General features: G+C 41.3%; 1 protein-coding gene across 1 annotated transcript; it reads right to left on the bottom strand.

The window, feature by feature from the left end:
- Positions 1–673: 673 nt before the first annotated feature.
- Positions 674–15,585, bottom strand: bbs4 (Bardet-Biedl syndrome 4; the record flags this gene model as incomplete). Its single annotated transcript, XM_080730358.1, has 16 exons — positions 674–822; positions 1,328–1,544; positions 1,926–2,070; positions 2,812–2,881; positions 4,867–5,038; positions 5,694–5,846; positions 6,284–6,352; positions 6,547–6,601; positions 7,154–7,281; positions 7,376–7,429; positions 10,627–10,699; positions 11,026–11,137; positions 11,380–11,443; positions 11,593–11,672; positions 14,587–14,629; positions 15,559–15,585. The coding sequence occupies 16 exons, from the start codon at positions 15,583–15,585 to the stop codon at positions 674–676; spliced, it is 1,611 nt and encodes a 536-aa protein (XP_080586484.1).
- Between the last annotated feature and the right edge of the window lie 53 nt (positions 15,586–15,638).

Genomic DNA, 15,638 nt, shown 5'->3' with positions numbered 1-15,638 from the left:
ACAATTTAATCCTTGAATACACTTTATTGTAGTAAACATTATAATTAACAACTTTTATCAGTCAAACTTTAGTTGAAAATAAGTGAAGTCTGAAGTGACTGCCTTCATATATGACCCTTTAATTCATCATAATAATGATTAATGACATACCTCATAACATTTATCTACATAATAAGAGCACAAAGCAAGCACCACTATTTACAGTCAACAATTCTCAAAAAAGAGCGCTATTATACAAAGTGTCAAGTTGTAAGGTTGCCTCTAATGAAACAACTTTAAAACCCATCCCTGTGCTTAGAGGTTACCAGTGATTGTCATATTATCATGAATGTAACTGAAATGCAGCAACAACACAGCTTTGGTTCAAAAAGTAATAAACATCTATATTCATATTCTACAGTATATGCAAGAGGATCTTTTCAGCTTCTCAAACTGTCCTTGATAATCAATGACACATTCATGAACCCCTGCGCCATTCTGTCTGCCATAAAAATCCAGTGTAAGATATTAAACTGCAGAGCAACATCGATCTAAAATGAAAGCCCTGCACCTCAAGGCTTCATAATTGAAACTCATAATTCAGTGAGCTAGAAAATCAGAAGAACTGGATTACTGTTCCTTTGCTTCGGTGGTGTGAGAGCATTGCAAAGCTGTCACATTGATAGGTTCCCAACTAATTCACTTCTTCCATCTTAGACTTACTCCTGGAGGCTTTGGGTTTGGGTGTGTCCGACTCCTTAGGTTCAGGCGAAAAGGGGGCCTCGCTGGGTGGGCTCGGAGCACCAGCTACATCAGACTCTGGCTCCAGGGGTAAAGATGGGGCTCCTGTATGGCAGAAACATTAGGGTTGGGCCATTTTACATGATGATAATAAAGACAACCACCTCGTGTCTGCAAAACAAATTGAAGAGTTCAAATAGTATTGTGTAGCTAACGGATTCAGTTGTTAGTCCTAGAATACCTTAGCCTGCGATCAATAACATTTTCGGGTTTCTGATCCGGACGGAGCGGAAATAACTTTACGTCATCAAGCAACCGGAACTTGCACCTCCAAAATGATTCCCCTAGTTTAAAATGTGTTTAGTTTGGTATAATCATTTCATTTATTTTGGTGTAATAATCTTTTGATATGTCCATCTTTTATTCTAACTTGTGACGAGGCTAGTGAGACTAAACTAATTGATTTGCATTATGTGGGAGAATAAAAACAATGCGATGCCGACCGGAACAAATCACCGGAAAACACATCTTTTTTAGATTTTTTTCTAAACCTGATCACACGGGCCAGTTTAGAACGACTAACAGACTTTCCTCCGCGGTGGAAAACCCTGGCCTGCACCTTTTGGTAAGTGGATGATCTTGTTGTAGCTTGCAGCAGAAGACATGGCCTGGCCCAGGGCCTGGTTGGTCCCAAGGGGGGCACCAGGAGTTTTGGCGACAGCTGCTGAATGTGGTTTGGACTTGGAATCCTTGGCTGGTTTGTTCCACACCAGACTCTCTGCCACCTGCAGGGTAGCCCCCATCTTCTGAGCCATGTCTATCAGCTGTCAGTGAAAAAACAGCCAGAATAAAGATTAAGAACTGATTTCTAAAAGGCTGGCAAAGGACTGTCAACAACATTATAAACGCCTCACATCTACTGGACACATGACGGTGAGACACTTAAGAAGCACTTTTGAAGCTTTTACTTCTGTTTACCGTTGCTCTGTATTGTTGAAGCTTCTTCTTCTTATTTTTCTTTTGCCATGTATTGCTGTACACAACAGTACTTTTATGCAACAGTACTTACAGTATGCATCAGTACTTAATGCTCTTTACCAGTAATTTTGTAACCTTAACTGCTGTGCCGCCACTGGGCGACTAAGGTATCTATCTATCTCATTTTATGTAAAGAATCTAAACAATAAACATTTGGATTACAGCACCTCGGGATCAAACTCCACATTGCTACTAGAGTCTCTGAGAATGTTGACTTTGGTCTCCATCTCCTGGTACTGTTCCAGGGCTCTCTTCTTGTCCCCGTGGTTGTAGAGCAGGATGGCAAAGTTCAGGTTGACCAGTGGGTTGGACCTGTCGGATAAGAGTCAGTCGGGGTAACGAAGACAATCAATAAGTCATATTATAACCTCTGAGGCCTCCTTTACACCTGGCATTAATACACATGGCTTGGTATGATTCCATGTCTTCATGCATCAAAATAACTCTCCAATGTCCAAATGGAAATGGAACTGCTCTTTCCTTCACGAGACATACAATGCCATGTACCGGTAAGTAATTTAGCATGCATGCACATTTGAGTAAAACTGTTTCCTCATTCCAGGGAAGGAATTATGTGAAATGTTTTTTTTTTTTTTTTTTCACCCAGCTTATAAACAAATGATGGAACAAGACACATTTTGCGTCCAGACAGGCCTTTCAATTTCAAACACTGAGGAAGTTGAAACGCTACTCAAAATGAGTGGCATTAATTGCAATCTGCATTTGGCACACAGTATAGTAACTTTCTCAACGGATTCACAAATACAGACTGTCCTTACTAGCGAAGGTAGAAGCCTAATGTGTCTGGGTCTTCAGTCCATTATTGCGACCGTAGGTCACATTTACTATGAAAACCTCCAGTTCCTGTGCGCGTGTCCCGCTCCATAGCCATACATGGAGCTGGCCAATACATCTACATCTGACCTCATGGACTCCAGGTATGGATATAGCTGACCTGTTCTGACATCACAATGATGACTCGGCCAGCTCAGCAGAATGGTATAAAAAGCCTTTTTTTAAAACAATATTCAAGGTCAAATGGAAGAGACTCACTCGTCCAGAGCCACTGCTTGTTCATAGGATCTGGTGGCATTCTCTACGTCATCCAGATTGGTCAAGGCAACTGGTGAGAGTGAGAGCAAGACAGGAATTAAATTAAACAGAATCATTTCTAACAAAGCCAACATCAGAGGTGTCTTGTTTTCCGTTGCAGTGTGAACACTGTAAAACAACATGTTAGCTAAGAACATCCATACTGTATTTCAGCAAACTGATCTGGGAGGTTAGTTCTGACTTGTTTCATGCAGCTTGCTAGTGGGTTAAGTGGCACCTGAACCCTGGTTAAAGGGGCCCCACCATGAATTTCACATTTTTATTTATTTTTTCTTCTTTTTTGGTCTTCCCAGTGTCTCTTCCAGCCCCCCCCCCCCAAAAAAAACATTCATTAACTCTAAGCCTTGCCTTTCATTTCAATGATTTTCTGAGTGAGTGTGTCCGAACGGTTCTCTCCTGAAATGAGGACTGGTGTGAGGTCTATATTCTATTGAGACTATATATATGTCACAGTTAGTTTGAGATTCAGTTAGATTGAGAAGAGGAGCGCTCGTTTTTGTGCACAAGGTGAACAAGGAATAATTTGACTGAGGTTAGGCTTAGGATTATGGTTAGGTTTAGGCACAGTTTTACTGAGGTTAGGGTTAGGATTAGGGTTAGGTTTAGGCATAGTTTTACTGGGGTTAGGGTTAGGGTTAGGTTTGGGGTTGGGGTTAGGTTTAGGTTTAGGGCAGGGGTCGGCAACCCAAAATGTTGAAAGAGCCATATTGGACCAAAAAAAAAACAAAACAAATCTGTCTGGAGCTGCAAAAAATTATAAAAGCCTTATATATCGCCGTTGTCGGGTGGAAACCTTGTATGTCCAAAACTAGTGAAAACAGCAGATCTACAAGCACACAACGCCTCGCACCGCGAGGCGTTGTGTGCTTGTAGATCGGCTGTTTTCACTACTTTTGTGCATCAGTCTTGTATGATGAAGCAGGGCTTTACTTTGTGAAAAAAACATACAAATTTGAATACAAGGTTACAAGGTTTCTGCCCGACAGTGACGATAAAAAAATTGTTAAAACAAAAAAATTTTTTTTCCCCCCATCTTTTTCCATTTTCATACATTTTTGAAAAAGCTCCAGGGAGCCACTAGGGTGGCGCTAAAGAGCCGCATGCGGCTCTAGAGCCACGGGTTGCTGACCCCCGGTTTAGGGTAAGGGTTAGGGTTAGGGTTAGTGTTAGGTTTAGGCATAGAAGCATTCACCAGGTTAGCATTCACCAGCGTGGGACTAATGTAGTCAAATGCTCTACCACTGGGACATGAGCTTCTTCCACATCCAGGTGAACAAAAACAAGCGCTCCTACCCCAATCTAACTGAGTTACCCAAACTAACTGTAACATATATATGAGGTGGAACCATGAGGTAAAGTGGTACTAAACTTGGAACGATACAGAGAAGATTACGATTGACTCTACATGGTTCTCACCGGGGTTGTCTTATATTCTCTGTATCGTTCCAATTTTAGCCCAAAGATAGCACCCCGTTGCCAACAAAGGGCATTTTGGTATTGCATCTGAAACACCTTGGAATTAGAGACAGACAGAACATGAAATTTCAATATCCGAGTGGTCGTTTAGGCTAAAACCTGTATAAAACCGTATTATGGACCAATATTTATTTAAAATATATATTTTGAAAAGCATGGTGGGGCCCCTTTAGGCTGTGGCTTAATATAATAATATTTGGTTTCGACAAAGGCTAAAATAGTAAAATAGTAAAAGACAAAAACATGTGCCAATCCATTTGTCACATAACAATATTTTAGTCAAATGGGTCAGTGGTTCTTAAAGTGGATTTCAGGGACTCTATGGGTTCCTTTATGGGGGTCTAAATTGACCCTTACTGTAACTTTGACAGTGTAAAAATGGTTCCATTTGTACACTGTCAAAGTTAAGGGGACACCTTCAAATTTCAAAGTTTGAGAATCACTGAAACAGGTCATCTGGCTAATTGTCATTATTTTTGCGTTCGATTGGCTCCCTGTCTAGATAAGATACGTCGGTACCTGCCAGCAACATGTACAGCTCTCCCATGCGTGGGTTGAGGCTGATGGCTGCACTGAGGAAGTGGAAGGCGGAGGCATATTGCTGCATGGTCAAATGCACCAGACCCAGATTGAACAGGATCTTCCAGTCAAACGGAGACAGGTAGTGAGCCCTCTTCAGGCAGCTGATGGCCTGCGAGGAGGGGAAGGGAGATAAGAGGGACCTGCAGTCAGCGAGGTCAATAATATGTTATGCCCTGTATTGGTCCACAATGCAGGGCTGGGGCGATAGGACTTCAAATCACTATCACCATTATTTCAAACTTCTGCCTCAATTATGACTACTGTACTGAACGCTTATTGAAAGAATACGGTAAAAATAGCAGATCTGCAGCACACATGCATTGTGAATTTGCGACGCGACACGTTGTGAGCTTGTAGATGGGCTATTTTTGTACGCCACAATTGTACAATGAAGTAATAAAGTGGTTAATCAAACTTCAATCAATCAATTCATTACAAAAAATATGTTCGAATTCTTTTATGTCAATTCTTTGATATATAAGAAATACAAATTAATACTGATTAAAAAATAAAACTTTATTGGTTATTGGATCTAAATACCGGTTTTGATATACTTTCGGTTAATTTCGGTTGAGGTTTAGCCATAGGACAACAGCCACATGACAAATAATGCTGAAGCAAGGGAAAGCGTCTTCTTTGGCGGCGTCTCTCTGGCATACTGCTATGATTGAGGATGGCTGTATTTTCTTTTTGCAGCTTTGAATGTTTATCACGGGACCACTTCCACGGGGTCCTAGATGAATGAAGTGAACACTATTACTCACAGCTACATATTTCTTCTTGCCAAAGAAGCACATTCCAATGTTATTCCAGAGAGGGGGGCTCTCGGGCACAGCGCAGGCTGCCACACGGTACTTGTTCATGGCCACATCAAAGTCTCCATGGGTCTGCATCATACTGCCTGCAGCCAGGATGGCCTAGGAGTAAATAGAACATTAGAGAGGATGTCACTTTGAAACTCCACATGCAAGAATGGTAGCATGCGAAGGCTTAAAGTGGCCTACAATGATTTCCTGAGGATTCTACTTAACCCTTTAACTGAGTTAAAACATTGTCTATCCGCCACTGCCAGCATTCACAATGCTGGCAGTGGCAGTTTTTCACAACCGTAATTGATTCTGTGACAAAACAAAATGAGGGGGGGAAAAAGGGTATTTATTATAGTATATCATTTAAATATTCAAATATTTGTTGAAACAAAATCAAATGTTTTATGGTCATGATTCACCAGGAGTCTGGATCGTTTGATACCAAGCTAAAAAATAATTAATACTAGAGCGGTGCCTGGCCTACTCGGGAATGGTGCAAGTGTCTGTCGGTGTCCCTTTCACACCCATATATGGGTTACACTAACCGTGTAGTTGTTTGGATCGTAGGTGAGCGCGTTCCCAAGGTGCTCGAAGGCTTTTTGGTATTTCCCAAGCTGAGAGAAACAGACATACAGGAAATTAAATTGCTAATTCCTGTTCAAATGCTTACAGTATGTCTACATCATGACAGCTTCTTCTCAGAAACATCACCATGACTAATGTTTGCACAACACCGGCAACCACAACAATATGTTGTGACAAAAGGAGAATGATAATTGACAGAAAAGGAGACTGATAATTGACAGACCTGTAAAAACAGCAGACCCAGAGTAGTCAGCACTTCAGTGTTTTCCGGGGAGAACCTGAAGATAGCACAAGAATTTGACTAACTATGCATGTCATTACACTGCAACGCAATTCAGTGGCTGATTATTCAGTCGAACTTTGATTCAGCATAACTGTGGGGTTTTATTTATGAGTTGTTGGGGAGACGATCTGGTTCAAAGAAAAATACCACGGTGAAGACAATGGGATGAAGAGTAGAAGAGGGAGGAATAGACGAGGGTGTAAAGACTCTCAGTGGTATGTCTCATTAAAACCAACACCAGGGGTTTGGGTGCTTGATTAATTCATTTAAACGCACCAGGAGACTCGTGGCCTTGCGCCATAATGAACCCCGATATAGATAGTGACTGTCTGACATTCCTTTATTTACAGCACTGCAGCGGATGACACCACTATTTCCTCATGAAGATCAAGAGGTTTCAAAGGTTTTTTCTTAACTATTAAAAAAGTTAAAGCATAAATGACAAAGAAACGTGCCTTTTTCAAAAACATTCAGAAAGAGAGACGCTGAAAGAAAGAGGTTGTGTGTAAAAAAAAAAAGTTTAAATAGTTCAAAGCTCTATACTTACTCCACGGCACTCTTAAACACTTCGATAGCTTTGTCGGTATCACCGGCTAACAGGTGGACCTTCCCCAGCATCATAAAGGTCCGGTCGTGCTTGTTCGTCTGGAGAGCCATGTTTAGATGCTCTTCAGCCTATAGGAGAGCCGGAGAGAACTGCAGTCAAAACCACTGTGGCATGATGACCTTTAAACAGTGTTTATAATGTCAATGAACTCGGCATACTCACATTTTTAAAGTCTTTCAGGAAGGAGTAGCATACGCCCAGATTGTGGCTGATCTCCTGTGGTAGGAAGGAAAAGGGTCAGATCATACCTGAGGCATTGGCTCATTTGGACTGCACATAAAAAAAGGGACTCATCTTACAATAAATGCGAGAAGTCTCTGCGTGCGTGTGTGTTTTTGTGTGTGTATGTAATCCGCATATCTCGAGAACCGTTCGCCCCACCGGCTTCAGATTCGGCACACACGTTCCCCGCCGCGGCGCGGAGTGCAGTGCCGGGCCTCGACCCGACCCGATGCACGGTTTTCCCGAACCGGTGCGAAACGTTCGGAATCTCCGTATGCGGAACGGATTGTTGACATCAGGCTGTTCCGGAGGAAATCGGCGCAAGCACTGACTCATTATGACATCACTTCATAAAGGCTCTGACATCACGTACACCACATGAGTAAACAAAAAATGCCATGGTTACGTATTGAATGTCATCAGCAGATGGAGGAGAAGACAAACATAAGACAAGCAACAAAGAGTGTGACTGGGAGGACATCGATGATGCATATTTAAATGACTGTACAGCTTTTGCTGAAGAGAACAAGGATCAGTAGTCGAGATCTGGGTTGGCTGAGGTGCAGACGGAGGAGACAAACATAAGACAAGCTAAATCAACAGCACAAGACCGACAAAAAACAAGTTCTCCAAAAAAACTCAAGCTGAACTCTCCCGCTCCAAAAAATAAAAATAAAATAAAAGAGACAAAGACAAACATAAGACAAGCTGCAGCAACAAAGCGTGGGACTGGGAGGATGACTTGAATGATGCAAATTTAAGCAAGCTGCGTATTCTGCTTAAAGAAGAAACAAACAAAAAGCGACAAAGATCTCATATATAGGCATAAAATGACGCAGATAAACAGATATCTCCATATATGGGCATATATGGGCATAAAATGGACGCAGAATCACAAAGATCTCCATATACGGGCATAAAAGGGACACAGACAGACCGATACAGAGATCTCCATATATGGGCATAAAATGGACGCAGATAGACAGATATCTCCATATATGGGCATAAAATGGACCCAGAACTGTATCTGCAGAGATCTCCAAATATGGACATAAAATGGACGCAGACAGACAGACAGACAGATACAGATATCTCCATATATGGGCATAAATGGACACAGGCAAACAGATGGTCAAAATGGGTCATATGACAACAGGTATAATGGGGTTTGCATTAAAGGGTGGGGCATTCATTCCCTATTTACATTGTTCCTGAGTATGCCGGTCCCCGACTAGACGCTCGGCCGCCCGACAGACAGATACAGAGATCTCCATATATGGGCATAAAATGGTTGCAGACAGACAGATATCTCCATATATGGGCATAAATGGACACAGGCAAACAGATGGTCAAAACAGGTCCTATGACAACAGGTATAATGGAGTTTGCATTAAAGGGTGGGGCATTCATTCCCTATTTACATCGTTCCTGAGTATGCCGGTCCCCGACTAGACGCTCGGCCGCCCGCCCGACAGATACAGAGATCTCCATATATGGGCATAAAATGGACGCAGACAGACAGATATCTCCATATATGTGCATAAATGGACACGGGCAAACAGATGGTCAAAACAGGTCCTATGACAACAGGTTTGCATTAAAGGGCGGGGCATTCATTCCCTATTTACATCGCTCCCTTCGGGCGGCCGAGCTTCTAGTATACTATATAATAGGACTATAGATTATGGCTACATAATGTAACTGTGAGAGGGGAAATACTTCACATAACTGTGAAGTATTATATGCATAATCAAGTATCATCCTTGTTAACAAAACCTGTGGAAAGACACAATTGCCAACAAATTGCTGTTAGCTCAGTCTTACGGAACAGGCCACACCGGTAACCGGAAGGCTCGACCCAAAACACACTCGCCCCCATTTTTTCGTCGGACCAGCAGTTCTTGTATTCTTGCATTTGTTTTTACTGAGGATAAGGTTAGAAATAAGTTCAGGGTTAGCCGGTTAGGCATCGTTTTACTGAGGTAAAGTTTCTGAATAAGGTTAGGTTTTGGCACCTTTTTACAGAGGTTACGTTTAAGAATAAGGTTAGGTTTAGGCATGGTTGGAGAGGTTACGTTTAGGAATACCAGGTGGATATCACCGGATTTGCCCTGGGGCGACTATGTTTTAGGGGGACCGTTTTAGTATCAGTCATTCGCATATCAATACCAGTGGTATAGCACCTGTATGAGCGAGTGACACCGAAAACCCTTTTGAATCTTGAATCAACAATAAAGTAATAGCATACAATGTCATTTTGCCATTTGCATGAGTGATCACCTGTCCTGTCTGACCAGTTCAACACATAGAGCTGCCATTCCAGGTTATGCCCGACTGCACACACAATGTTAGGGAGAATAATGTTGCCATTGTCTCGGAGATGATAAAGAGGTTGGCACGCTATGTTAATAAAATCTGTCACGCACTCCGAACTGCAGGCCATATCAGCGACAGAAGGGCTAGTACGTGGGAAATGGAGGCATTATCCCCACACTCACCTGTTACTACACAGTAAAATCCACAGTGTTCATTTATCTGAGCGGGTACAAATGTAATCAAATGGACCCGTAAACATTTTGTTAAACTGGGAAATGTACTGGGTAAATTAAGAACAATATAAAACTGTCTTTATGGCTATGACACAATTTCACGCTATTTTTGTGCGACACTGTTGTAAACAATAAAGTATAAAATAAGGCTTGTGGTTAATAAGAATAATGATTCAGACGATTATTAAAAAAAAAAGAATAAGAAATGTTTTCGGTTCATTCTACACGGCACGCTAATTTTCTGATTGCTCGAAAAGGTTATCCATAGAATAATCAATAGTTGCAGCCCTAATTAGGTCACAGAGGAGGGATGCAACATGTAACACAAGGATGCTGTGATTACGTGACTGACATAGTAACCGAGCCCCCAGTGTGCCTAGAAAAAAAAAAAGCTGTTACGTTTTACAAAGCTATCTGGCCCACGTAGATGTGGCCTTGTTAAAACCTTGATGCCTTTCCCAGTGATAAGCTCTTGTATAAACGTGAAAATAAAACGTGTGTCTCTGGCATTCGTGTTCCAAAGGCATCATGTGGAGGTCAATTTCCCCTCCCGCATTTAGAATGCAAAGATGCCAGGAGGCTTGTTGATTTTCTCAGATAAATTGTACACAGCCTAATAGAGGATTGATTTCTTTTCCTCACCCAGTCTTTCTCATTGAGCCTCGCAGCTTCATGATAGACCTCAATTGCCGCCTTGTGCTTTCCCAGCAGAAAACTAGTGGGAAGAAGAAAGTTAGACAATAAGTCAGCTTATTATTATGCAGCAATGATGAAACAAGCCCAAGTCATAGCAGGCTAAATATTTGGCAACTGTCTCCACTCATCTAATGCATCAGTGAAACACAATCATCGGTGGCGGTGAATAGGGTCATTTTGCAACATGAACTAAAACTAAACTAAAATGCTTTCATTGGCATACAGTTTTCTTTTCATCACTGTGTTTTTCCTCTTCATGTGTGCCGGGCCTCGTTACAGTAGATGATTAAAGATGGTTTGTGCGCCCCGTGCTGCTGTGTGTGTGGACAGACACAGTGCACTCACAGTGATCGTGCCACTTGTTTAAGGTTGTCAGCACTGCTGGGATTGAGGATAGCACAGCTCTGGAACAGCTCCAGGCTCTGTTGGATCTTCCCCTCCAGACGCAAGATTAGCGCTGTGGCGACACAAAGAGGAGAAAATGAAGGGCTTTTCATCTGCATGAAGAGGAGTTAAACCAAACACATTAAAACTGAGGCACAGCAGGGGGTCTGGAGAGCATATTTTGGAGGGGTAATGATGCATTAGGAAGCTTGGATGCTGAAGGCGTGGTTTCGGTGGAAGACAGCTCTAGTGTATGTGGTGCATTCGTTAAATATAAGAGCTGCGGCCCCAGTTAGAAGAACACAGTTGACCTACCTTGAACATATATGGGATATTCACACATCCCACGGGTCTCTTGCAGTTGTTCTTTGATGATTGCCTGGTTTGACAGAAGGATTGCAACATGAACTTCCAATGCGGTACTGGGTGATGTTGGTTTGCAACAAGAAAATAATACAGAAAGAAATGTGTGGGGGAAAGATCATGTGGAAAGGTCACAAGGTCAGGGACAAACAGGGTATTTCTCACCGTACAGGTGTCATAGTCCTTGCGTATGTAGTGCAGGTGGATCAGCCAGTTCCTTCTCTCTAGGATGGGAAGCTCTGGGACTGGGCGAAAGACAGTAGACTGAGATTTAGAGGAAACATTACATAGTTTATAGTCACATAGTATCTTAGTCGTCTTGTATGATCACATCAGCAACAGAACTCTCTCAATTCGGGATCATAATAGCCGGCTTCTCTGAACTGAAATACAGTATCATGCTCTTAGGGTTACTTTGCCCTTCTAAAGCCAGTTTCTTTTCACTGTCTAATGTCTATAGATTTGTGTGCAGGTATTCGCGAGTTATTCTCCTTGTTGCCGAGGCAACCGTGTCTCTAGCAGATGGGGTGCTTCTTGTGAGTCTGACAGAGCAGAGGTCTATACCACACTTATTGAAAAGTTGAACAAAGACGGCTTCAGAAGGGCAAAGTAACCCCAAGAATAATGACACAACTCTTAAGAAGTCTCGCCTAGCAGTCTAGCAGGATATTATATTTCACTTCAGAAGTCAGCTTCTTTTATAATCCTAAATTGAGTTATCTTGCACCTTTTACTGTACCTTTCTCTGAAGTGACAAAAAAGACCCAAATCTATTTCAAATGAAGGTTTGAGCCCGCGTTCGATATTGCACAAGATCGCTGTTTAACTCTTAGCATACAAAGACAACGTGAATTACACTAAAGCAGTGGTTCCCAAACTTTTTAGCTTGTGACCCAAAAGAGAGATTAGACGTTTTTCCAGCCGGGACCCAAACTAGTGAAAACAGCAGATCTACAAGCACACAACGCGGTGCTTTGTGCCACGTTGTGAGCTTGTGGATCGGCTATTTCCACTACTTCTTAGACATTTGTTTTCTAGTTTATGGAATTTCTTCGATTTTTCTTTTATTTATTAATGAAATTACTTTTTTTGGTAATGTTTTGAAATAATAATAATTAAAAACCAAAGTTAGGAAACAAAAATTAAGGGAACCATAAAATGTGTCTGTGACCCACAAATGGGTCTCGACCCAGTGCAGCTCCTTTCTGTTTTTATCTGCCAGCCCTTTAGAGCAAGCCTGCACTGTTGCACAGCCAGTACCAGAAGCTTGTGCCATGTTCCAAACCCCTGACAAAAATCCTCTCCGTCGCCGAGTAGAAAAAGCTGCATGGTTCTCGCAAATATTTGCCGCATCAAGATTCGGAATGGCCCCGTTTGAAGTGACTTAATCCGCTTCGCTCCTGCTGAGACAGCAATAATGTTCTTGTCTCTGCGTTTCAGCTGTGGCTCTGTGGCACACCAAAGTCCACATATACAAAGCCAGGCAGATTTGTCGAAAAGTCAGGGATACACATGTGTGACATGCATTCTGGCGACAATAAAAGAGGCATAGAAAGCGGCGAGGAAGAAGCACAGCATGGAATCTCACAAATATAGGCTATATCCCTGTGAAAAATTACATCCCATTTCCCAAACATGGTGGATTTCTTTCATTGTTGGTTATGATCTGGGTAATGCTAAGACAGATTCTCCCCTTTCCCTTCCATTCAAACATCTAAGAAGAGGAAAAGAGGAGCGGTATGCTTGGTTGTCAAAAGACACGTGGAGAATATGGTGAAAAAACGGATTAAATGTTCAAATGTTGGCGGTAAATCCCAGATCCATAACCATAATGTAATAGCACATAAAATGAACTGAACATGATGGCACTTGCTGACTATAATACAAATGTAATAAACACTGAAAATGTAATAACCGGCATAGCATCTTTTGTTCTGCTCACAAAGCAATTAAAGGTAGGGTAAATGAGCATTGCTATAGCGATTTGTTCAGCTATAGAGAGTGTCCCGCTCTCTATAGCTTTTTAGCTTTAAAAAAGGAGAAGGGAGGGGAAAAAAAATGCTGGGATACCAATTTTATCCAAACAGGAGAGAGAAGAGGATAAAGGATAAACAAGTGAAATTATGATTATGATATATGATTACTATCATAATATAGAGCTTTAACCTTGGAAAACGTTTCGTTTAATCAGGAGGCCAGGATTTAAAATGAAGCAGGTTCTCCATAGGATTCCCAGAACTTTTACATTTGATTTTCTTAAACATTGTCATAAATACTTTATGGTTCCTGTCGCTAGTTTAAAGCCTCGTTTCAATCACCATGATATGCATTTTGGGAAAATATGGTCCAATTTATGTTATAATTGATGTTAAAGCAGGGTATGCTGTAGGAGGGGCTTGTGATCATAGGCTTGTGATGATTCTTCTTGGTGTGCTTTATTTTCGGCGAGCTAAACACCACATTCTCCCAAGTATCCCTGGCCTGCGGTTGCATGTGACCGTTGGTAGCCAATAGCATTCGAGATGGTACCATTTTCTACCAAAGAACGTTGATTTCTACAATGATGGCGGCACCCGTACAAGGACCAAAAAAAGCGTCATCTTCGCAGCATAGAAACCAATGGCTTCCCACCGTCGATATTTTTTACAGTCTATGGTTTTAACCAAAAGAATATCACTTTACCTACCTTAGTTACTTTACATATCATCATAACATTACTAAATATATCAGTTAGTCTGGTTCTCCTCAGTTTTAAGATAGAAATACATTTTGTTTCATTTTAGGAAATAAATTACAGACTCTCTCACTAAATCTGACAGCACAATATATGAAGGACTGCAAAGAGACATGCCATATTGTGAGACAGGATTTACTGATAGAAATATTCATAGCTGTCCACGAAGGCTTAGGGCACCCTCTGCAGGATCATTGAGACACAAGCCATCCCATCCCACTGATGTAGTAACATGGAGGAAGATGAACATGAGGATTTTGCATAATATTGTCTTTAATCCTATACCCTTGGAAGACAATATCTAAGCTTCAGTGTAGTTCTCGATAAGGTTATAGAAATCCTGGCAAAACTAATGGGCACATAGTAACAATGAGATAGAAATAGAAAAAAGAAAGAAATATAGGCTACTTGCAGAAGGACAATACCTTTAGGTGCACGCCGTTTCTTAGGCTCAGTAGCAACTGGAAGCTGAAATAAACCAACACAAATGTAACGATCGACACCTTCATAAAAACCTTAAACATACACACACAAAGTAACCACTGATCATAAGTGATTGTATGGCTGAGTGTTCATTTTGTATTCCAAGAGTGTACAAAATGTAACTATATATCCATGGATAGTTGGATACCCAGTCCCAGAGATAGGCCTACATTAAGGATTTTATTAATTGATGCAATCTAGTGGTATAATTGCTATAAAAGTAGAAGTCAGTATAGAAGCATGCTTGAGTGATACATCATAGGAGGTAGTTTGTGAATGAGGGACTTCAAGTCATCATCATCTTGCAATGTGACGCATTGTGAGATCTGCTATTTTCAAGTAGGACACTCTACATAATGAATAGTTTTACTTTTGATGCCAATACTTTTGTACTTGGACTCAAGTACATTTTGAATTCCAGACTTTTACTTGTAACAGTATTTCTATATTGCAGCATTGATACTTTTGAGTAAAGACATTTACTTTTTCCACCACTGATATTTACATACATTAAAGGGTTTGATCGAGGGGAAATATGCTATTTGGAACTTTAGTACCTCATCATCATAAATGTGTCTGTATACTGTATACCCAGCGTTTACAAACAACAACTAACTTCATAGGCTACAAACCCCAGATAATGAAACCTTTTTTGACTGCTGTTACAGATGGATATGTTGTATACTTAGTAGCTACACACTCCTGTAAGGAGAGAGATTATAAACAGACAGCTGGCTATAATCTACTTACAACCTAACGTAGCTAGCCAGCATAGCAGCAGCTATATAACAAAGTGAGGCTATAAATCATGGGCTCTATTATAATAAAGTGAATGCACATAATAGAAATATCCTATAACCTCAGACTATGGAATATTGGTTTGTGTTGAACGCCAGATGCATGCATGCACTCACCGCCGAGGCTTTCTCCTCTTCAGCCATCTTGATTTGGGATGACACACACGACAATGTGTTACCATGGATACGGCAGAGGA

This window comes from Nannobrachium achirus (genome assembly GCF_963921795.1).
Source record: "Nannobrachium achirus genome assembly, chromosome: 7".
Taxonomy (NCBI): domain Eukaryota; kingdom Metazoa; phylum Chordata; class Actinopteri; order Myctophiformes; family Myctophidae; genus Nannobrachium; species Nannobrachium achirus.
The sequence above is the reverse complement of the archived record's forward strand: the minus strand, read 5'-3'. Positions and strand labels throughout refer to the sequence as shown.